Source organism: Protopterus annectens, chromosome 14.part0, assembly GCF_019279795.1.
Source record: "Protopterus annectens isolate FY-2018-M chromosome 14.part0, PAN1.0, whole genome shotgun sequence".
Taxonomy (NCBI): Eukaryota; Metazoa; Chordata; order Ceratodontiformes; family Protopteridae; genus Protopterus; species Protopterus annectens.
In genome coordinates, this window is record NC_056748.1 from 710,634,096 (window position 1) to 710,659,166 (window position 25,071).

General features: G+C 40.5%; 1 protein-coding gene across 4 annotated transcripts in view; it reads left to right on the forward strand.

Moving 5' to 3' along the window:
* PER3 (period circadian regulator 3) overlaps positions 1–25,071 on the forward strand; it is a 508,287-nt gene that overhangs the window by 14,202 nt on the left and 469,014 nt on the right. For all 4 annotated transcript variants that reach the window (XM_044056446.1, XM_044056445.1, XM_044056444.1 and 1 more), the window contains 4 exons: positions 3,799–3,950; positions 4,572–4,690; positions 9,698–9,899; positions 20,625–20,676. In XM_044056446.1, the coding sequence (XP_043912381.1) occupies positions 3,799–3,950; positions 4,572–4,690; positions 9,698–9,899; positions 20,625–20,676 (525 nt within the window). The remainder of the gene's footprint in view (positions 1–3,798; positions 3,951–4,571; positions 4,691–9,697; positions 9,900–20,624; positions 20,677–25,071) is intronic.

Below are 25,071 nucleotides of genomic sequence, written 5' to 3' on the forward strand. Positions count from 1 at the left end.
CCAGTTTTTAGAGGGGATACTATTTGGCTAGCCTGCACGGGTCTAGCTTGATGACCACTTGAAAAGAAAGCAAGCCCAGAGCTTTCTTGAGGACTCTTTATGACCCTTCCCTCCTACTTCCATTGCGGCCTCTTCAAAGCCGGGTCAACCTGGGAAGAAGTGTTCTCAATGTCTGATACGTCTAATATTCACAGTCTTACCTACCACAGTACTAAGTTGCCCAAGTAGACAAGCCCAACTGTCTGCTGTGTTTTAGTCTTTACTTCTGTTTGGGTCTTTCCTTTGATTGTGGAGAGGATTGTTTGGCCAGGTTTGCTGTGGATTGTAAACCTCATAAAAGACCAGTGGACTGTAAGTTTATCCACTGCCACCCATTCTCTGGAGCTTGTCACTCTTTTTCTAACAGGACCTTATCCGGCTGATCACTCTCAGAACTAATGGAACTGGTCTAAACTCTTCCGCATCTGAAGCTTATGTTCTGATAGTCAGTGCTGTATTTCCAAGCTGGTGTACTAAGTTGAGATCCCACATGACTGGGAAAGTATGGATCCCTCTTGGAAAAAGGGAGCTCCACATCACTCCAACTGGTAGGAGCTAAGAGCTCTTCCAGCTAGTAATGTTTTGGAGACGCAACAACTGCTAGAACCTTTTGTTGTGTAGGTTTGACAACCAGTCTATGGTATGTTACCTAAACAAGCAATATGGGCACAAGGCCATACTCCTTTTGTAAAGAGAGGGCATGTTCATCTGGTAGTGTGCCATTGAGAAGTTGTTGTTCTCACAGAAGTTTTTAACTTCATGGACATACTTGGGGCTACTTAACTTATCTTCTGAAGCTGCAGATCTGTAGGCTGTTTATAGTCAGGCTGTTTCAGAAATTGGTCACCTAGGAAATTGATTTATTTGCTGAATGTGAGAACTGCGGTTCTCCCTTCATCTGTTTGTATTAAGCAGGGCAAGGGGGGTGTCTGTATCTCTTTCTCTTTGCCAGTCCCTGTGTGTCTTTGATAGTTGAGAGCATAGTTTCAAGCTGTCATATCTCTGACAATACAGGAATCTCCTTTGATCCACCTCAAAGATGTCCTACATGGTTAAAACCACAGTTGGTTGCACCTCCGAGATAATCTTTTATGATGCATGTTCTTGATCCCTCCGAATTTGCAGGCAGGGGTCTCAGGCATGGGGCTTGTCAGACATTTTCAACGTGGACAGATTTTTGCTTGCAAGTTGTTCTCAGTTTGGAAAGGTTGGCCATCTTAAAGATTGCCTTTGTATGAGTTTGGCTTGGTTATTCTGTGTTCTGGGTGTGTCTGTATGTCGGTCAGCTATGTCTTTACACCATGATGTTGGGGAGTGCAGCACTGTAGCATTAATATGCCTTGTCAGGCATTTGCATGAGTGAGTGCTGCATCTCCATTATCCTTTCTTTTCAAGAGTCACTCCCTGCTATGGAATCTAACCTCATGGTTGATAAGCTTGCCTGTCTTCCATTTGAGCTTGCTTATTTGGAGACACTGAAGTTGCATCAAGGGCCATCCTTGTTTCCGAATTGTCCCTGAAACAAGCAGGCAGTCTCCTAGTTTTTTTTTTTTTTTTCTTGGGATGGAGTAGAACCAAAAGCTGAGCGGAACATTCATATCATTCAGGTGTTCTGGTTTCTCAGATGTTACTTGATGACTTTTAAGAAGGTAAACTATTCCTTTGTTTCTGGGAGAGAAGGAAAGCCTGTCCTCTAACTGCAGCATTTGCCATGAGTAATTAGCTGTCCGACAAAAAATGAGTAGCTGTTAATGCACATTGCCAAATTGCTTGAGCTTATTTCACTAGAACTGTGACTGCCTTTCTACTTCTGGTATTTCAGGAATGACTATTTTGCTCACCGTCATGAAACCTTATTGTTTCTCACTGTGGGAGTCTGGTTAAGCTTAGTAAGGCCATACTGCGGAAGTCTGCGTCCCATGTTCTGAAATTTTAAGATTATCTTTCTCTTTCCACCCTGATGGCTGCTGATTCAGCTTCAAGGCTTTAATCAGTGACCCATCAGAATTTGTAGAGTCTGGCAGTTGGTGCAGAGGGTAAGGCTGTTGGCTGCAGTTCCAGTGGTATGCCGGATTTGATTCCCTCATTTGTCTCCTTTGTGAACTTGAGCAATTCCTTTAACCCGATATTACTTTTGGGTTGGCCTTGAAAAGGGACAATCTGTCCAGTGGGCTCACCTGGTTAACAAATTGGTGTCATTAGTGGAGAGGGCTAGCCATAAGTCTTAAGGTCTGTACTTCACAGGTACAGGGTATAAGGTCTGATTCTCACCATTGGTTATTGGCTAGACTTGTAACAGTATGCAGACTGATAGCCTAGTATTTCATGTTAGGTGTACCAGGTGTGTGGTTATGACCCATTTGGGTGGGTGTCTCTTTGCTAGCCTTAGGGTTCCTGTAAGTACTGAATGCGTATTTTTTTGTGTATTACCGTAATGTCAGTGTTAGCTGTTCATTGTCTGATTTCTGCATGGGGGAAAGTATTTAGTAGTGGCATGAGGGCAGAGTAGTAAGAGTGAGGATTCATGTGCTCGTGTAGCTGGAATGTTGTGTAGTTACTCTAACCCTAACCCGTAAACACCAAATCTGCTCCCTTACTAGTCCTTACTCTAAACCTAACCTGCAAACAGTCGCATGCACATACTCCCACTTGTAATGCTGAAAGCCGTGGCACTTACAGCCAGAACACATCCGATTTGCCTTAACCATAGATATTTAATTTAATTTCGTTCAACACATGCATTCAACGACTGTTACATGCACTTTTGGCATTTCTTGGTGCTTTCAGCAGTGACTGTATTTCATTAAGTGTTGGATTAAAATGTGTCATGGTTAGAGAATATACTTGTTTTGAGGTGTAAAAGTTCGAACCACTAAAGTTCGAACTTCAGTGATTTGAACCTTCAATATTTCAAATGTAAAAAAAAAAAAATTTAACCCCCCCCCAAAAAAAAATGCTCTGTGCAGGGGAGCAATCCCCCCTGCACCGTCCACACCCCCCGCTACTTAAATATACCAACTCCGAGATCGCACTACAGTGCAGTAAAGGGGAATCTTCCCTTCCTGCACTCTATGGCAATCTCTGTTATATGATTCGAGGTTTTAAAACTTTGATCATTAAAGTTCGACCTTTAGTGATTCGAAGTTTTAAAACTTTGACAATAATAATATAGACCCGTTTTGAGTACTTATTTGTGGTCTTTATAATTTGATAATAGAAAGTTTGATAGGACTGAGCAGATTCTAAATAAAGCTAATGAACCTGGTGGTAGTGTGATTTGGCTTCCGTGAGTCCCCTTGTTTCTTAATCAACTAAATTGTCCTGCATGTTCCTTTTGTAAGGAGATGTTTGTCATGCAGGATTGTTTGCATATGTTAAATAAATAAATAAACAAACAAAGTCTGACTGGGACATAGCCCATTTTCTGTGGAGGCCTGGGGAGCAGTGCTCCAGATGCAAGTCTTTGCAGTGTCAGAGGAAACCCACGCGAACACAGGGACGATATGCAGACTCCGTACAGAAGGCACCCCCAGCTGAGAATCAAACCAGTGAACCTTTTACTGTGAGGTGACAACGCTAACTGCTGCTCCACTGCGCTGCCCATCAGAAGGTTGTTCTGTAGTCTCATCTAGGGTATATAAGTTTGATAGATGCTGCACCTAAACTGAATGTTTCTGTGCAAATGCAGCATTACCATTTTTGCAACTTGCATATTGTTCCTTGCAGACATTGATGACACTGCCACGTTTTTATTTACAGCTGTGAACAACATGACAGGGACAAGTCCCGTCAGGAGATGATGCAGACAGTTCAAGAGATGAAGAAGCGCCTTCTGCTTAAGGGGCGGAGCCAGAAACCAAGCACTGCTGATGCCTTAAATTATGCACTTAGATGTGTTAAGCAAGTGCAAGGTATGTGTCCTCTTAACTTATGAATGATAATAAGGTGTAGCTGAGCGTGAGGTAACTTTGTGGATTTTTAGTGATACATGACCCAGTGCAAGTGTAATAACTGGTTACATCTCCACTGCATACTTATAAAGTGGGTACCATTGGTACAGACATACAAGTACTGTAATCCTGTATTTTTAAAGTTAGATTTAAGCGGCTTACATATCTGTTTTGGTAAAAATTTTCTGCCAAGTGGGTTAATATAAATGTAATGGGCTTCAGTTCCTGGTTAGAAACAATTTACTCTGTAGTTCCACATTTTATTTGAATGTACAGTGTTTTTTCCACAGTTCAGAGTCCTAATATATCTCCATTTCCATTTTCAGAGTGAGCAGCAAGGTATTTTTAAAGCAGTGAATTAATCTGATAGTAAAACTGCTCTTTATTTTGTAAAAATTGAGCTTTTAAGTGTGCATGTCCTTTTATACTTTTAGTGAGGCCAAATGTGTCTCTGTTAGCTTGTGAGCACATAGTGTTTGGAAATTGTTTTGTGGTGTTTGCCTTAATTAATCCAGTTCTGTATATCACTAGGCTATGTTTTGTATGTAGCACTAAGCTCAGATCTTTCTTAACTTGTCCCAGCTAATGGAGATTACTACCAGCAGCTATGGAGAGATGAGCAAATGCACCGGACAAATGTGCCAACGTACTGCATAGAGGAACTGCAGACTGTTCTTTCTGAACACACCCTAAAAAACACTGTGAGTTAACAATCTTGTAGCACTGTAAGGTTCCAGCATTGTCACGATTACACGTGTAATGCATTTGAATAACGCATAAACGCACGCACATTTGACTTTCTGTAATTAAACAAGGTAAATTTGGCAGTGAAGAGTATTATAAGTAATGGTATCATTCTTATGGTGTTTATATTCTTTTCCGTATTAGAATGCATTTTTGATATTTAAAGAGTAGTGACTTTTGTCTTTTTGGAGGGAGGGGCTTAATCTTTTCTGTCTACTTTACTGTGGTACATGCTGGCTGGCTGATAGCCCTGGTTGTCTCTCTTGTTTTCTTTATAAAGTATATTGGTCCATGAAAGCGTGTACGAGTGAGGAATTGTTCTGAAGACTGTTGGTTTAGTAAGGTTAACAGTCTGTCGCTGCTATGAACGAGAGTTAAGCAAATGTGTTCTGTTTGCTATGACATTTTAATTTAGACTGGTCCAGTGAATGCTTTGATAAACAGCAACTTTTGTGTAGTGTGTTCTTGTGGACTGTTGCACAGTTAGATCTTAGAATGAGTTTTCTTGTGTTAAAGGCTTTTTCTGTTTGCTAGCTGCCAACCCCTCAGATTGATTAGCCCTTTCTTTTCCCTGTGGGATGTTATGGGAAATCATCAGACAGCAGGTGTAGCCTTAACTCCACCCATGGTGGCCCATACATGTAGATCACTCCTGACTTAAAACTGTCTAAATATATACTGCAACATCCAGATGTCCTTTTCCGAAATTTTCAAGTACAACATAATATCTTTTTCAAATAAACTTTTCATTACCATTCCAATTATGGTCATTCAATTTTTTTTTTAGTTTCTTATTTTTTAATATAAAGCAAATAATTAAGGAGAAAGGACGTCCTAGCCTGGTTTCTCTGTTTAAACAAGGCTTGTTGGAGAGGAATCTTCCCACTGTAATTTTTGCCGTTAACCCTTCATATATTATAAATTACTTTGTATTTCTTGATAGAATAATAAATGCTTCCATTCCCATACTCCTAAAATCCCATCTGATGCCATCAAATGCTTTCTCTGCATCAAGGCCCACCAACAATAGAGGTATTTTCTTGCATTCTCCCTCTGTCCTGGATCGTTCTGTTAATGTTGTCAAACAGTTGCTTCCCTTCCAAAAAACACATTGATTCATATCTGTTAATTTTGCCATCGTCTGCTAAAAATTTGTGTTCTAGACTTGTCAAAAACAGTTGGTTAACAGCATTCTTTTTAAACTCGTGCTTATTATCCAAAATTCCCTATTTTCTTTTTGCCACTCTGCATTTGCCCCTCCTCTTGTTTTCTGATTCCCCTACTCTTGTTTTCTGATTCCCCTTATTGTGCAGTACTTTAACCTTTGTCAGCCTCTGAAAATAACTCCTGTTGTGTCCCCTTTTTTTTCTTTATTTCTACAACTTTTTAAATTCCATTTTCATTTTTATACAACTCACTAACTATCCCTTCTGAAGTGTTTTTATACCTTCTGTATTAACTCAGTTTTCCATTACTCATTCTTTAATTTCCTCTATTTTTAGTAGGCAAGTAGGAAAGTGTCAGTGTCTTATTTTTATTCCATTACCTTTCACCTTTATCTTGTTTTTTATTGGTGCATGATCTGAAATATTTATTGGATGTGTGTTAAAGCTTTCAGTTAAACATGTAATCTCCTGTGAAATCTAAATTGTATCCAGTCAAACCCAGTTATTGTACCTTGGGAATTAGTATATAAATTCTGTCCGATTTCTACTAAATGTGTATGTTGTCTTTTTTATATTTCATTGGAAATCTATCCTCTTTTTGTTGTATATTTCCCTTCTAAGTCCTTTTTGTTGTATATTTCCCTTCTAAGTCCCCCTGATGCATCCAACACTCACAGATTTCAGTCCACAGTCATAAATACTGTGCGCTGAAAGCTGATTATTCCCCTTTCCCCAAATATTTAAGCTCCTTAACAGTTTTTGGTTGAATACAATTATATGCCAGAGTAATTCTCCAACCCTTTACTATCATAGACTTACAATTTTTTCTCTTCTCTGTCATTGTTGGAGCCCATTTGTCAGTCAGTGTTATTGCTTGTGTTTTCCTTTGTCCTGATATTCTGCTGAATGTCCGTCCTGAAATCCTTTGTCAAACTTGCATGCTTATTTCTATCCACCTGTCTCCTGCAACATTGCTGTTTGCACCCTGCGTTTCATAATGCAATTCAGTAATCGTTGCTTTTTGCCTGTACTGGTATTACCATTAACATTTCGTGGTAATATTGATTGTGTTGCTATTAGAATATAAAGCTATTATTTCCACCTATTGTATATGAAAGTTCTTTGGAATATGTATTTCCAACTTTTGGCTTACTTGTACACACTAATATTTGGCAGAATCCTCTCTTAGCAGTTTCTGCTTGTCACATTTGCAAGACTTTTTGTTTCAGTGAAGACGCTCAAAACAACACTACATTTTCAGAACCCCTTTCTCTTTGTGTTTATAACAAATGCACCAAGCTATGTACGTTTTCAGCAAATGAAGTTTACCACTCCATTTGGGAGCGGTTGACTCAAATTGATGTCTACACACAGAGGCACTGCTTAATCTAAAATTAAGGTTACACATGCTAAGGTGCATGTTACAGCCTGCGTTCCCACTTACACTGACTGCAGTTTGTTCATTTAATTCCTCTCCCAGATGTGAAAAATAAACACCTGAACTTTAAGGCTTAAGGAAAAAAAGTGCGTGGGTTGACTTTGAATAAATACTGTGCATTATTCTATTACATTTAATAAAGTGTTAAGACTGCTTGGGAGGCGGCTACTACTTATTCACTTTCCAGTTTCACACTGTATGTTTTAAATGTTACATTTCTCACAGCCAAGAGTGCTCAGAACACTCGGGATAATTTCTTGTACCTGTAGATAGCTCCTCTCAAAGTTAAAGCAGTCAACAATGATAAAAAAGCTAATAATTTGGCAGTTGCTCAAAGAATTCTTGCCAGGTTCACTCTGAACACAATGTACAGACTTCCCCTTGTCAACTGTCTGCACCTATAGACTTGGTCTGCTACTGAGAGTATTTGCTGGGGGGGCAGCTGAAAACATTATAGATGCAAGGAGCCTACCATTTAACGTGCCTTTTTGTCATTTTGTCTTATTTTTCACATTTCACATTTATTTCAAAAACAATGTCTTCAGATTAAACCACGGGCATTAATTTAAACACCCACTCTTGTAAAATGGGGAGGGAATTGCTACTTTAATTCTACATATAGTAGTACACTTTTACCCCATACCCCCACACCAGCAGTCCAAGATCGCATTATATTAACTTAAAATTTCTCCTGACCAGCCTTTCTTATTTTGTTACAGTATAAAATCAGTATGTAATTTTATCTAAAAAGGACTTGTTTGCTTTAATATCTTAAATATCAGGAGTATTTACTGGTATGTCTCTCCTACCTAACATTTAAATTACTCTTGACCCCACACTATGTAAAACTGAATTTGCATCATTGTTTGTTGCTATAAATATTAGTAAAGAAAAACAAAACTGTCTTTTTCAGTGTTTTTGTAAACATTGATGACTTACAATGAGGTATATATTTTACAGTTCATCCACAGGTTAAACACAGTCGACACAATTTGTCTTTCTGAACCACTTTTGCATTTTTATCAGTTTATTTGAAAAGTAGTTGGTTTCTATTTTTCCAGCCTTTTGTTCAAATCAACGTATTCTTCCAGTGTTTTATTGTAAACACCTCTGACAACATTTGACTCTTAGACCGAAAAAAACAAAAAACAAAAAAAAAACAAAAGTCATCTTCTGTATCAAAGTTGCCATTCAAACTGCTTTTTGCGGAACAGCTGCAGGATTACTCCCAACCACATTTTTCTCTTAATCTTTTCTGGTTTATTTTCTGTCTGGTGCTCCAGTTTTCTATTTTCTATTTTGCTGGCATCAGTTAGCATAATTGTCAACAGGTGATTTGAATTTTACGGAAAACTGAAGGCTTCCATGGCCTTTTATTCTCATTTTCAGTTTTCAAACTAGAAGAGCCTAAATCACTGTGCAGCTATCTTGGAAGTCCTGCATTTTCATCTCCTGTTCCAGAATACTACTTTGTCTAAGGCCCTTCCATGTAGTACTTGATAATTGGGTTGGGTGAGGTGGGGGTGATAATTGGGTTGGGTGAGGTGGGGGTGATAATTGGGTTGAGTGAGGTGGGGGTCTTACAGATCCACTTTCCCACTGGCAGATCAGTCTAAGCATATAAGTCTTCACTATCCACATATTGGCATTGCAGCATCACTGACAACTTTTTAGATATAGTATTCCCCTTGCTTACAAGGGCTTTGTCTTTGTACAGGTTGCATGTGTGTACTTGTCCTGTAACTCTAACAGTCTGGAATAGAAGTGAAGCAGACAGTTTTGCAGACCAACTAGAGATTACATTTGGGAAGCAGAATGTATAATGGCAAGTATTTCAAATTTTCCACTCCTATGATTTTTCTAGTAAGCAGTCATTGTAATTTTCAATTTTTTTGTGAGTAGCTTGTTGAAAGGCTACAAAGTGCATTGTTGCATTCAGTAGTAGGCTAGTTCACTGAAGGTACATGGTTGTACAGGATCCCTCTGGAATGGTTAGACTTGCTGTTTTGAAATAGATATGCTACAGAATAGGGTTTTCTTGCTCTGGTAGATTTGCTGTGGTCAAAGTTTAATTTGTTCTCCATCGGGGTCCTTTCTTTAATGAGGATTTTTTTAAAAGTAATTTGACCATTTATTTTGTAATCCTAATTTATTCATTTTTCTAAATCTTATGGTGCTAAATTTTCTGGGAGTTAAGATGCTGTATGCAGAGTTTTGTGTGTGTTATAATCTGTAATGCAAAACTGGTGAAATATGCAGATTGCCAATAGGATAATTGCCAAGTCTCCCTAGATAAGCTATTAATCATCATATTAGTGTTTGTTTTTCTTGTTTTTTGATGTTATCTTACTTTTCTATAGGACTCGTTTGTGGTGCTGTTCTCTCTGATTTCAGGCAGGATTGTGTACATCTCGGAGCAGGCTCCTTATGTACTTAACTGCAAGAAAAAGCTGCTAGAGTCATGTAGACTGGTGGAGCTTCTTGATGCACAAGACATCAGCGTCTTTTATTCCCACACCAGCCAGGCTAATCTGCCACCATGGAATGTTTCTTCTGACACTGGTAAGAGAGAGGTCTGCTTTATTGACACATTACAAAAAAGTGGAGAAAACAGTTTTTTCAGGTATTCAGTGAACGAGGCAGGAGTGATATTAAAATCTGGTCTTTAGGTGAGATTCATGAATCCCTAAACACACTCTGTATATATAATTTATTCTGCTTAAATATTGTGGACTGTGCTTTTATATGTAAAAATAACAGCAGCAAAGTTAACCGGTAAGTATTCTAGACTGACAGCCTGTCTACATGGGTGACCAAGGAGTAAGTTTTTTTGCTCAGAGAAGGTAGGGGAATCAAATCCAGCACTCCTGCAGGGTTTGGGTCAATCAGCACCCAAGTCGTAAACCTTTGTGCCAAACTGAAGGATGCACATTACATTGATCATGCTCAGTGCAGGGTCCTGTTGAAACTCCTTTATATGATTTCAGCAGAACACTGCTATAACTAAAGAACTCATTTGCCCATCCTGTCTGCATTGGAAATGTTTGTAGATGCATCTCTTTGGCACTTATTATTTTGTACCCCTTTTATACTCCATTTTTAGAGGTGGGGCTTCTGCCTTACAGTCTTCTTTCCTGTTGTCTTTAATATATTATCTTTGTAATTTTGGCATCTTTAAAAAAAAAAAAGTCGTCGTGCAACGTGCGTGGAAGGACCCTGATTCTATTGAGGCCATTCCTCGGAGACTAGACAAGATTCTTTCCCCACCAGAGGAGCATCCCAACTGGTCTAGAGGCTTGCCAGTAGACGCTATGGTGGTGGCGGTGGTCAGTAAAAAGGACCTTGCGGAGGAAAGGAGAAAGCTACTACAGGACAGAGCAAAATCCTTAAAAGGTAAGACACCGCTGATCACTATAAGTAAAAAGCTAAGAGCTCTCATAAAATCATCCAAAGCTAATTTTGAGAAAAAAATAGCTAAGGACTCTAAAGACAACCATAAGGCATTCTTTAGCTATGTCAGAAACCTAGGAGGAAACTCCCAGATATGCTCAGAATTAGTTCAAAATGATGTGAAGATTACTGATCCTACAGACATTGCCAACATACTGGCTGACAGGTTCAGTGCAAACTCCCCCCCCCCCCCCTAAAGGAGAGATATCTATACCAAATGATTGTAGCCCCCCAAACATCTCTAACGCCCAGGTGAGAACTGCTCTCTCCAAGGCAAAGAACACAGCATCCATGGGACCTGATGGTGTCCCCGGCTGTGTGCTCCATGAACTCAACGAGGAATTAAACCCACAGTTAGGACAGCTGTTTAATCTTAGTCTCACCTCCGGATACGCACTCCAGGAGTGGCGCACAGCGACTGTGGTCCCACTCCACAAAGGCGGTGCCTCCACCGACCCTGGAAATTACCGTCCCATTAGCTTGACAAGCCTTATCTGCAAAGCCATGGAGAGGATCATAATGGATCTCATAAATAAAGACATAGGGAACTTGCAGACTTTGGATCCAACCCAGTTTGGCTTTGTCAAAGGCAGATCATGCCTTTTAAACTTGGTTGACGTTTTTGAAACCGTCACCAAGGCCATTGACGAGGGAAAGGCAGTCCATACAGCCTACCTAGACCTGGCGATGGCTTTTGATACAATACCTCACTCTGGTATCATTGAAAAACTCCTCAACTTAAATGTAAACCCATACATTACAAGATGGGTTGCAAACTGGCTGAGTGACAGAACCCACAGGGTCAGAGTTGCTGGCGCCATGTCAGACTCAAAGCCTGTCACAAGTGGTGTCCCACAGGGCTCAGTCCTGGGCCCACTCTTGTTTGGCATCTACTTTTCTGAAGTACAAGCAAACACAGGAGGGTTATGGCTGACAAAGTTTGCAGATGACTGCAAACTGGGCGCCGTAGTTGAAAACACATCCAACACAGATATCCTTCAGAAGGGTCTCACAGAAGTGGATAACTGGTGCCAGAGTCATGGCCTAAAGTTAAATGCCAAGAAATGCATAGTCATACCCTTCGGGAAAAATAAGGTTACCCCTAGCTACCATATAGGTGGCAATCCCCTGAACACAGAAGAAGTTATTAGGGACCTGGGAACCCAGGTTGACAGTAGCCTTTCATTCGACACTCATATTGCTAAAGTAGTTAGGAAGACCTTCTACATTGCCCACCTTATCATGAAGGGATTCACATCTAGATCAAGGGAAGTCAGTCTCCCTGTACTCATCACTCATCAGACCAATGATCGAGTACAATGCCCCATTCGGAATGTATCTGACCCGACACTTGCAGCAGCTGGAGAGGCCACAAAGTTCCTCACCAAAAGGATAAAGGGTCTCAAAAATCTGTCTTATGCTGCCCGACTGAAAGAACTCCAGTTATATTCAGTTGCTTACCGCTTGCTCAGAGGTGACCTATGCCTGACATACAAGGCCATGTCAAACCCAGATTTGATGAACATGCTTCATCTCAAAAAATCTAGATCTCTCAGAGCCACAAGGGCGGGAGACTTAAACCTCGACACGGTTATTAATAGGACGTGCTGGAGGGATAGATTCATCACCCAAAGACTCCCTATGCTGTGGAACAAAATCCCGGTTTATGTGAGGCAGAGCACCTCGCTGGCCTTGTTCAAGAGGAATCTTGACCAATGGATGGGAGATCGCAGATGCACCCCAGGGGTTACCTCAGTGTCACTGCTCGACAGAGGCACAGCAAAATAATGGGCATAGTTTCTCCAAAAAAAAGGGGTGGCGTAAGCCACAAAACTATGGGCTAGGCTTATAAATGCCCTCGGGCAGATAGCCTAGTATGAACCTATGAACCCAAGTCCTACTGTCCACCCGCCCAACGGAGAGTCCCGGGCGGTGGACAGACTAGGGAAGCGAGTTTTTGCTTCAGCGACCTTTGCAGTCAGGTCTCTGAACTACTTGGTAAATTTCACGAGGGATCTGATCTCCGAACTTTCTGGATGTCTCGTGGGCCAAGTGTCTAACGGGCGCGAGCAAAGTTGCCTCTAAACTTGCCATCTTGAGTCTTATCTCCAGCTCTTCCATGAGGTTGCTCTCCCACGCAACCGAAGGGACGCATAGAGCTGCAGGTGCAGGCATAGTCATGAGGCATCATACCTGGATGCGCATCTGTGACCTCACGGACTCCCAAGTCCTCCTTTTTGAACGCCCCTATTGAACCATCTTTCTTGTTTGGCTCTAAAGTAAAGGACACAATAGCCAGGTGCGAGCAGGACGGAAAGACCTTGTCTGCCGTTGGCCTATGTTTTTCCAAGCCACAACGTTCTTTTTCCAGGAACCAGAGGAGTGGGAAAATATGGCACAAAAAATCTAAGGTCCTTTCCGCAATGCACGTGGTGAAGATTCCCCTAGAGGCAGAGGGAGTTCCAGTGGTGGAAGATGTCTCTTTAGGTGCAGAGGGGGGTCTCCAAAATCAAGACTCCAGGGATTCTTTCTCCGGGCGGTCTTATCAACACTCCTGAAGTGCTGCCCGATTATTTTCCAAGGGGCGAATATTCTATTTCCCATCCCCTCATCAAGGTTTCTCTTGAAGCGGGCCAGTGAGGTGCTCTGCTTGACATGTATGGGAAGTCTGTTCCATAGTAAGGGCAATCTCTGGGTTATGAACCTGTCCCTCCAGCACGTTCTGTTGATTGTGGTAATGAGGCCGAGGTCATTGGAGCATGTGGTATGGAGGGATTGGGATTTCTTTAGATGTAGCATTTCTAACAGAGCTGGATCAGACATGGCTTTGTATGTCGAGCAGAGATCGCCTGTAAGTAGGTGATATGAGACAGAGAATTGTTGGGAGTTTTTTTTGAGTCTGTCCGTATAGAAGAAGTGTTTAAGGCCCAGGATCATCTTTGTGAGGTACGTTTGCGACCTCTCCAGTTGTTGCAGGTGTCTAGTGAGGTGCATGCCAAATGGGGCATTATACTTGATGACTGGCCTATTGAGGGAAGAGTAGAGGGAGACCATGACCTCTTTCTTCCTGGATGCAAAACCCTTAGTAATGAGATGTGCCACTTAGGACTTTCTGACCACAGTGGCAATGTGGTGGTCAAAAGCGAGGCTGCTGTCAACCTGTGTTCCCAGATCTCTTATAACACCTTGGACTACCATCGATGTGGTAATTCATGGGAACCGGGTTTTTCCCAAAGGGGATGACTACACATTTTTTGGCATTGGGCATAAGGCCATGGTTCTGACACCAGTCATTGGTCTCAGTGAGGCCTTTCTTTAGGTGGTCAGCATTACTTGGGTGAGGTAATAATAGCTTCCAACTTGCAATAGTCTCTGAACTTTCAGCCAGACTCTGTGTTGGCCTGCACTTCAGAGAAGTAGATACCAAACCGAAGAGGACCCAGGACCGAACCCTGTGGGACTCCACTCATGACTGGACGGCAGTCGGACTTGGAGTCCGTTACTTTCACACTGTGGGTTCTACGCATGAGCCAGTTTGCAACCCACGTAGTGATATAGGGGTTGATGCCCAGCTTAGTGAGTTTTTCTATGATTCCTGAATGGGGAATGGTATCGAACGCCTTGGCCAGATCAAGGTAGGCTGTATAAAACCACCTTGCCTTTGTCCACAGCTCTGGTGACCTGACTCCAAGAAGTCGACCAAGTTGAGCAGGCATGATCTACTCTTCACAACTGTGTGGGATCTAGAGTTTGGATAGCCCTTATATCGATGCGTTCCATAGCTTTCCCTATCAGACTCGTCAGTTTAATTGGGTGATAGTTCCCAGGTCTGTAGTCTCTCCTTCTTTGTGAAGGAAGACTGTAGCAGTAACCCCCCCCCCCTGGACCAAAGTTGTGACTGAATCTGTCGGCCAGTATATTAGCAATATCTATTGGTTCGGTAGAGGAGGTACCATTGTGCAGTAGCTCAGGTCAAATCTGGGTATTGCCATGGAGATTCTTTACATAACTATAGAAGGCCTTGTGGTTGTCTTTACTATCTGCTGCAATTCTGTTTTCACAGCTACCTTTAGAGGATTTTATGAGGGATCTCAACTTTTTGTTGAGGCTAAGGGTTTTTTCCAGTCTTTGGACTTCACCTTATTCCGCATCACTTTCCTTCTCCTGTTGTAGAGTTTGTTTATGGCAGGGGACCACCAGACTGGCTTCCTTTTTGGAGGAGAGCGTTTTGGTTCTATTGGGTATGGTGAGATCCATGCACAGTGCATTGGTGTATGATCTGACAGTCATGCAAATATTCTCCATTTGCATGGGTGCCATGAAGTTGGCCACCTCTGTTTAAAGTTTCCTTTGGAGAAGTTTTTCATGGTGGTTACCTTTGCGGGGGGAGGGGTGGATTTCCAAGGTGATTAGTTTGTGGTCGGATCTAACCATTGGTGTAGAGCAACGGTCGTCCATGTTGATAATGACCAGGTCAAGGATGTTGTTACCTCTATACACATACACACACACACAAAATATATAATCAGTTAATGGTGGGGTAGTTGAAATCGCCCATTATTAGGGTGTTGGGTTGTACCCTAATACTTTCCAGTGTATCAAGAAATAAGGAGTGTGAATCCTGGGGCATGGTGGGGGGGGTCTGTAGCACGCTACAATTTGGATTGCGGTCTTGCCCAGAGTTAGTTGCACTTGGATAATCTCGGATGCATTATGCTGTGCAACTAGCCTGGAGGTGTGGATATCCTTAATGAATATGGACACGCCTCCGCCTTCAGTGCTTCTTTCTGGGTTAGGTGGCCGAAAGGTGTGGTATGAATTGAAGCCTGGTAATGCAGGGGTGCTCTCTGGAGCTTTGAACCAGGTCTCTGTCACTGCACAGATGTCAATGTTCTGCATTTTAAGGAGTGCCTCGAGTGAGTGCATTTTGAGGTTTAGACTTCTAGCATTGAGTAGCATTACCCTCAGATTTTGCTTGCTTGTACCCGTTACGGTGGTGAATTTGTCATTTGAACCTTGCCTAAAAAAGGCACTATAGGGGTTGCAAGAGTCTTAGCCAGTATCCGGAATCCTAAGGGCGACAGGTGCAGGCCATCTTTGGCAAAGCGCCGTGGACTGTCAATCATGTCGTCCCAGGCAGACAAATACTGGATCCCCTTAGAATGACACCAGAAGCTTAGCCAGTTGTTGAAGTCAGTCATTTTGTCGTTGTACTGTGATATCATTCTGGGTGATGGCAGGATGCTACTCAGGGTTAGGGTCATACCTGCCTGGGATACAAGATCGGAGAGCTCCTCCATGTCTCTTTTCATGTAGTCCAGGGGTCATTCACACCAACATGGACAATGACGGTGTCATATTTGTACTTCTTGTGGAGTGACCTGAGTGCATGCGTTATGTGGCGGATCCTGGCACCTGACAGTAACTTTCTCCTTGTTTAGTCTAGTGAGTGGAACATCAGTGTGCCTGACTATAGAGTCACCTATGACTAGAGTGTTGGGTACGTTGTTATGCCTTGTGGGCTGTGGTTGAGTGGCACACTGAGTTTGTGGGCTATGTGTCATTTGGGTTGTGTTGGGGGGTGGAGTTTGCTTGCATTTATGCTTTGGATGTTCCTGATGCTTGGGCAGGTTTTTATTGAGAGCCTCCGCGAATGTAGATGTGTGTTTTGTGTTTCTATATGTGTGTTTTGGTGGTGTAGGTTTTGAGGGACTATGTGATGAGTGTGGTGCGGTGCAAGTGTTTACCTCCTCCTCTTGACTGTCTAGTCCAGTTTTGGGTGAAGAGAGCTTTGCTTCCAGTTTGGCTATATAAGTGCATCTCTAACAGGTTGTAGTGTTGGGTGGTAGGAGGAGAGGGTTGTCTGTGTACATGAGGCAATTGCTGCATTGCCCCAAGATGCCCAGATTCATCAGGTAGACAGGAGAAATCACTGGGAGCTGACCCTTAGACATGACTGGATAAGTGCTTATTTATTAAGTACTAAAAACTGCTTTCCACTAGACAAGTGAGGAAAGTTGAGTGCTGTAGTAATTTGCAGCTTATGTAGTGCTTACAATGAGTTCTGAACAAGTGCTGAGATCAAAGAAACAGATTTGAGTGCTGAAACTAGAAAACTGGCTAGTTATTAGAAAAAAAACTAAGCTAGAAGGCTTCCCTCCAACACAGAAGGGCTTGGGGGCTCAGAAGCCTACACATAGTCTATACCACTTAACAGGAAAGGCAGGAAACGAGCTTAATTTTTTTTTTTTTTTCTGTTTCCCAGATGCTCTCTTTGTACACAGAAGGAGTGCCTGAAATCAGAATATGATCTCACTGCACTCAGTTGAGTGAGCAAATGAGATGGGCCCAGAAGGAGTATCCAAACACAAATTTACAAGAGGGGCGGGCAGTTTCAAGGCCACTAAGATTAACACCAAAACAAAAACAGGGAGGTTGGGTGGGACTAACTGAAGAGCAGAGTCAAAACTTCCAGTTCAGTTAATATTCCTGCAACACAGTTAACTCAATTTAAATACTGTATTTTTTGAAAAAAAAGTGCAGATAAAGGTACTTAAATTCTCTTATACGTCCAATTGAATACAGCTAGTTCTTAGCCGGCCAAAGCTGAGGTTTTTAAGCAGAAAATATTTCACCCTGCACCACTTAAATAGGCAAGGACAGGAAATCAAAGAATGTGGCTACCCCCACACCTGCAATTACTAGCAAATAATAAAATTCAGCAAGCACTGACTAACTTCCAGTTCAGTTAATATTCCTGAGGAAACTACAGTGGTATCTAAAAAGTCTATGGAGTCAACATTTTCACAGCCTGGAAACAATGATTCCTATCATACCTTGCCTACGCCTGGAGTTCCTCTGGTGGACAGAGACCTGCCACCTAAACAAGGGACTACCATTCACACTACCCCCTGCCACCCAAACCCTAACTACAGATGCATCAGACTATGCTTAGGGGCTCACTTGGCAGGGAAGTGCATTTAGGGAAAATGGAACCCAAATCAAATGCACCTACATATCAAAAAGAAATGTTAGTTGTACAAAATGCTCTGACAGCCTTCAAGGACTACATTCTTCCAGGACAACTAATGGTAAAGACGGACAACACCATGGTTATGTGGTACATAAACAAACGGGGGTACACATTCCTACCCCCTCTGCAGACTAGCCATGGCATTGTGCAACACAGCCTTGAGCTCCCAAGTGCACCTACAAGCTCAGTTCCTGCCAGGAAAATTGAATACACTGGCAGACGGACTAAGTAGAAACCTCATGGACCCACACGAGTGGAAACTGGAACCAAGGATTTTCAACTTGTTGACAAGCGAATGGGGGAGCCCAGACATAGATCTATTTGCTTCCCCCCAGAACTTCCAGTTGGACAAGTTTTGCACAAGGACTCCCCACAAACAAGCTTGGAAAGTGAATGCTCTGTCCTTCAGAAAGTGAATGCTCTGTCCTTCAGCTGGAAAAACCTATCAGTCCTGGTTACCCTCCCTCCGGCCCCCTAACTTCTTCTGTCTATACCTCTACTTTCTTTACTATGCTTAAAAGCCTTTTTGGTGTATTTGCTTTTTGTTGGAGGTATACCTTTGTGGTTTTAGGTTTATTTGCTCCCCATTGGGGGGGGGGGGGCACCTGACATCTGGGGCAAGAAAAACTGATGTGATGACATTGGCTGCATGTTTTATACCCCTGACGTCCTGGAAGAAGGGACAGCAACCGACGCAGGACCCAAGACTTTGTTAATCAGGCCGACTGAGGGCAACCTGCAAGCAGATTACCCAAATGTAATGACTGCAACAGTGAATACATTCCTAATGTCTACATTTATGGTCAGTGTACACAACTGTACTATTTTTTTGTCAAAACTGAAAAAATAATCCCTGGGACGATTTGGAAAAGAAGGGCTGAAAAGTCTTACAAATTCACTGGATCATATGGGCCAAACTGTTATCTCTATCTGAGGGAGAATTTAAAATCTTTTTTTTTTTGTTTACATAATCCGGGAGGTCCTGAGAATACAACCAAGCAAACCTCCATAAAACGGTACCAGTGGCCATTAAGTATGTTTATGTAAAAAGAGGGGGCGTAAAACAATGTACCTACTGAGGAAAGCAAAAGAGGCAGATAAGCAGAATTTACTTTTTTGTTTTAATATTTTCTTTAACAATAGGTGAAATGGGAAATTAAAGAAAAGAAATGGAGTTGGGGGGCGGGGGTTCATTTGGCTACCATTTCTCCAGAAAAGATCATATTGCAAATTACAAAAGAACAAGACCGTGATTAAAAAGAAATGAGAGAGAGTAAGTCCCGGCCGCAAGCACTGCCTGCTACAGCCAACTTCCCTAGCTTTCAGATATACCTAGCAAGCAACTAAGCTGGCTCAAACTACGAATGGGTGCAGACCACTACTCACACCAAGAATCAACCCAACTACAATACTAGCCAACCCAACAGAACAGTGTATGTACTTACTGTGCTACTGAACATTTTAACTTTTGTGATACACTGGCAGGCTTGTAGTCAGCAGAGACACACACCAACGCAAAATAAAATCTGAACCCAAATTGCAAAATAAGAAAACAAGCTAAATTTAAACTAAAGCTCTACAAAAGACCCCTTATGTGAATTGGTGTACCTCCCAAGGAGAAATAGAATATTCTAAGTCTCCAGTTCAGTTGTCCCATGTATGCTTTTATCTCTAACTTACTTACCTGAAAACATCTGTACTTAAGTGCTGCTTACACAGATTTTGTTTTTCTTCAGCCCTTTTACTCTAGTGGTTCAACCAAATACATTTGCCCTTTTACTTTAGTGGTTCAGCCTGCTATATTCGCCCTAGCTAACACTTGGAGCACTCCCCCTCCCCTACTACCCAATTCTCACCCACCCCAACCTAAGCTCTTCCCCTATTACTACTTCCTTGAATTTCTACTTCTCCACTCCTTTATCAACCTCACTTAGGTACATCTCTACAAACCCAAAGCCCTGCATCAATCTCAAACCAACATTTTTACTGCACAATTGGTGATCCTCAACTAATTAATTCAAATGGTCTTTACTCCCTACCAACACAATTACAATACATATCAAACCCTCCCTATTTCCTTATTTGCTTTATTTTCACATCTCTCTTCCTCATTAAAAAAATCTACTTATCAAGATACCACTCTTAATGGTACTCGTATACAACCTGTCATATTACTAGCCTAAGGTACCTCCTATCAGCAATCTCCTTTTCACAAATTTGTAAATAAACACTACTCAGATTTTTAGCTATTATATCCCACTCCGGCTTTAGTATATTTCCATCTCTTTAGAGCACAAGACATCCAACTCTTCAAACCTTTCCTGTTACCCAGAAACTGCTACCAAACAAACTAAACCAAGGCCCAACATTTTGATATAAATGTCTCAATTCCTCAGTTGGTCAAATTGCAGTTAATAAGCGGCAGGTAAAGCTCGTTATTTGGATTGGACTGTGGATTTATAGTATATGTTGCTTGAAAGTAGGCTGCTATCCTTGTGTTGCCGTTAAGTAAGGTAAAGGAGATGATATCACATGTTAGTTTGACCACACTGTTCTGCCTTTGAGCTTTTGATGTTTGCCACACTGTTCTGCCTTAGAGCTTTTATTTGCAAAATGAATGATGATATAAGTGATTGTCTAAAATACGTTGGGAAGAAGTGCTGTAATACTTTGAGGCTGATTTGCTTTGGACTTTAAAGTGATGTAGAGTTTGTGTAGTGTGTGTTTCTTACCTGGGTGTGCATTTCTGGTGTTTTGTGATTATGTAACCTCAGATAATCAAGTTTTATATATTTTTTTTTCAGTAACATCACATTTACAGCATGCCCAAGTGAAACCTTTCTTCTGCAGAATTAAGTAAGTATACCAGCATGGCATATTGAATACATGAGAAGTTAGCTGATGCAGTCTTTAATCATCTTCTTTTGGCTTTTCCCATTTAGGGGATTGCCACAGTAGAACAACAGTCTGCAGAATGAGTGGCAGTGAAGTTTTACGGTGTTGTTGCCAACCCGACACCCAACCTTCCTCAGAAGGTTCACACACAGTCACACCTAGGGCCAGTTTAGAATGTCCAATCCACCTACAGCATGTCTTTGGGATGTGGGCGGAAACTGGAGCACCCGGAGTAAACCCATGTGACCGCAGTTAGGACATGCAGACTCCGCGCAGAAGGCACCCCAGCTGAGAATCGAACCAGAGAACCTCTTGCTGTGAAGGTGGCAATACTAACCGCTGCACCACAGTGGCTGCTAGTGCACATCACTTGTTAGAATGAACAATATTGGAAAGGGAGACGGAAAGTGGAGTCTTTGTAGACTTCTCATCATTTTTCTTTTGTATAGTGGTTGCTTTTTGCGTAGTATTATGCTGTTTAGCTGCAGAGTGAATTTGGCAATGGCAAAATCCCTTTTAATTCATCATTATAGTTAGATAGCCAGGATAATTTGAGTAGCTAACTCCCCTTCAGTCTACCGTTTTGTGATATTTCTGAGAGACTTCTGCAGGTAGGTGTCACTAACTGTCCAGGTTGGGATAGTTAACTTTGAGATGTTAAAATGGGAGTTGTTTAGTTCTGCTACAGGCTGGTGATATGAGATGATAATTTGTTTAATTAAGTTTACTGCACTGCCCTCAAACAAATAAAATATTCTCCAGGTTCCTTGCTTGGATAAGGGACCAACATGTCTTTTCACTAGCTTGGGGGGGGGGATTGTTAGTAGGAGTAATGGAGGAGCCTGAGTGCTACCATGACCACAGTTAAGGTTATGGATTGATCATTTACTCCCTGTCCCCTTCTGTCTTTACATGGATGAGCTAAGCAGTGACGAGTGAGTACTGGGAGCTTCTCTGCCCTGGGCCCAGATGTAAGAGTGCCCCCCGTACTGCTTTTAGTCATCTGACATCTTTTCTCCAGTTATGGTCTCCACCAGAGCAAAAATGAATGGCATAGATCTTCCCTTAACATCCATCCCCAACCCTCCTTCCTGAGAAAGGCAAGTAGGCTTAGTGTTATAGCCCCCCCCCCCATCCAGCTCGACCAGATGCCTGAGCCTCTCTTACCTGGGTTATAGTAGAGGCTGTATCTGACTTGTGGTCATTACTAAACCCAAGTCTGAACAGAGAAAACTCTTTATTCTAGCATTAACACAGATTGTGTTTTTTTTTTTTCCTGGGGTTGCAAGGATAAGTATATAAATTTTGTAGATGGTACTAAAGTCTGAAGTAAAACTATATAATTTAAGGCAATAATCATGAACTAAATGAAACTGCAGAAGTATGTACAGAGCTTCAAATACTTTTTCCCTCCTCACCTTAGCATTAAAGAAGCCTTTGCTATACTTCTGAAACTGCTGGAGGCCCCCCCCCCCCAGTACACAGAACTTTACAGCCTGCTTTACTTGAATCTAATTTAGCACTTTGGCAGATTACATTTTAGAAGAGCATACATTTCCCTGGTGAAAGCCATTCCCTCATGTACAGTATTCTGCGGAGAATTTTCAATCCTGCAAGCACCAACACTGAAGCAGTGAATGGCCTCCAACTAAGGGAATATATTATTTGGAACAATAGCCTTCTAGTAGGCTTAGCAGGGGTTTGATAAATGCTGCTTCCATAAAATCAAAGTTTAAAAGCTGCAACTAACCTCCAAGTAGCCAAAAATAAGAACTTTTTCTTTCTCTGCCCAGTCTGCCTCATAGACTGTCTCTTTTTGTGGAAAACTACCTGATGAGGAACTCCACTAAGTTCAGCCTTGCTGCGCTGATCCTCACTTTGCTTCCCTACCGTACTCTCAGATTTTATTCACTCTACCTTCTTCACATTTATTTTAAACCTAGCCCTCCCTAGCAGTGTAGAATCAGTGAGTATGCTGTCCTTTGGATGAGATGTTAAACCAAGGCCTCATCTGCCTGAGTTTGTAGTAGTTCATGTGGATATAAGACCCCATGGTGCCTATGGAAAAGAGTAGGGTCCTGCATTTATTTTATTTAACCATATTTATATATTTGCAGGTATTTACAAATATATAAATATATTTACACAAATTCATAATTTCTTTTACAATTATGCTAAATTTTCATTGCTACTAGACTTCCACTCCCTTTTCGAGATCTACCATCTGATTTTACTTAATATTGTTGCTAAACTCCATTTACTTTTAAACATAATTTATCTGTTCTTTTAATATATATTTCTTTTTATAATAATCCATATTTAATCATATCCTTGTTAATTTTTATCCACTTTTTCATATCTCCAAAAAATCTTTACATAGTTTTCCCCTAACTTTTTACTGGTTTACATTTCAAAAATACTTTTTTATACAGTACATTTCCTTTTATTAGTAATTTGTCTATTACCAGTCTCCACAAAAAGTCTTGACATTCTACTTTGATTACGCAGTTTATTTCTTAGCTTTACTTTTTCATCTGCTAAAGTTTTCCATGTTACCATGATAGTAATGTTTATCAGTGCATTGTTGTAGTGTACTTTACTTTTTATATCTTTTTCCTTATTTTCCACAAAAATCTTTTTTTCTGGGTAACAGTGTATTTCTTCATTTACATAATTTTTTTTACCACATCCCAAAAGTTTATCATACCTATATTTATACAGTTTTACTACTTGTCTGTTACCTTTTTCGTTTCTCCATTTTAATACTTTGTGCAAATTTAATGAATTGGCATATACCACTGTGTTAATTAACCTCAAATCTCTTTCTTCTTTGCATGCAAAACTCTTTTTACTGGGTTTATTCTGAAGCCCAATGTACATGAAAAAAATGTCTGCAAATAATTCCTTTTCAAGTACTGTTGGCAACATAAATGCACTTGCTAAATGTGCTATTTTCTCATCAGTACTGAATTTATCAAATAAGCATTTTTTCTGAATGATAATTTATATGTTCTCCAGAAAAGACAGATTTGTTTTATTAATTATTTTGTTTTCCCATTGAATTCTACTTAACAGTTTTATTCTTTGACACAGAAATGTCATTTGTTGTAAAATATGTACCCTATCTCTTAACTATATCACCTACACCTTTATTTTCCTCTTTATTTAAAGCCATTCCTGTCACCACTAGACAGTTGTTTGGATTTATTAATACTATTATCCAAAAAAAAAATTTTGTGCAGTTTATTGTAATGTTCTCTGCGTATGTTAACAGAAGTGGAATCCTTCACCATTCAGGTGTTCTATTCCCTGCTTCATTTATTTTTGTATTTATTTCACATACTGTCACATTCATAACTAATGCAAAAAGTATACAACTTGTTGGACATCCTTATCTTGCACCACTCTTCACATGTACCTCTTGGCTTAACCAGCCTTTACATTTTTTTAACCGTATTATGTTTATACGTTGACATACATAATTTTCCAGCTGTTCACTTATGTATTCTTTCATTATTACCCATAAAGTTTCATGCCCAATTTTATCAAATGCTTTATTAAGGTCTCAATATCATCCATAATTTCTGTATTAATTCTTGACAGCATTTCCTCTTTGTACTATATATACTTTCTTCCATAACGTCTTCCATTTTAGTTTCAAATCTCTTTTGTATTTTCATAAATATTTTATTATTTAATACTATTGGTCTCTACATTTTTAATTCTGTCATCTTTCTTCTAAATGTAAATATTTCATTGCATAATTCTTTGCACTTTAAAACTTTCATTTAACCATTCATTCAAAATGTTTGTTTCATTTATTTATTTGTTTTTTTTGGCCAGTGTCTTAAATTTTTATACATTTCCAACCTAATTTCATCTGGTCCTGCGGCTGAATCTATGTTTACTTGTCCTAATACTTTATCTAGCTCATTTAAAGAAACCTGCTTTTCCAACTCTTTTAATCTCTTTCTGTTGACTTTTTTTTTTACTTTCCATGTTTTTTTCACTATCTTTTCTTTTAAACATTTCAAGTACACATTGAAGTCAGGAAAAGATTATGACTACCATCTTCCTTTACTAGTCTGCTTAAGTAACTTGATATTTTTTCTTTTTCCTTGTAAAAATACTTTTGCTTGTATAACAATTCTTGTATTTTATTTTTTCATTTCTTTCATACAAGTATTCTTTGTCAAAGTACTTTCTGTTAAGTTCTAAATCTTCTAATTCATCATATGTTCTTTTATATGTTTTCCTTCTACTTTTCTTGTGTCATAGTGCCACTGTAAAAAAAACAATTTTTGTTTTTCCTTAAATATGTACCATATCAGTCCAGTTTTTATAAAATGCTCATAT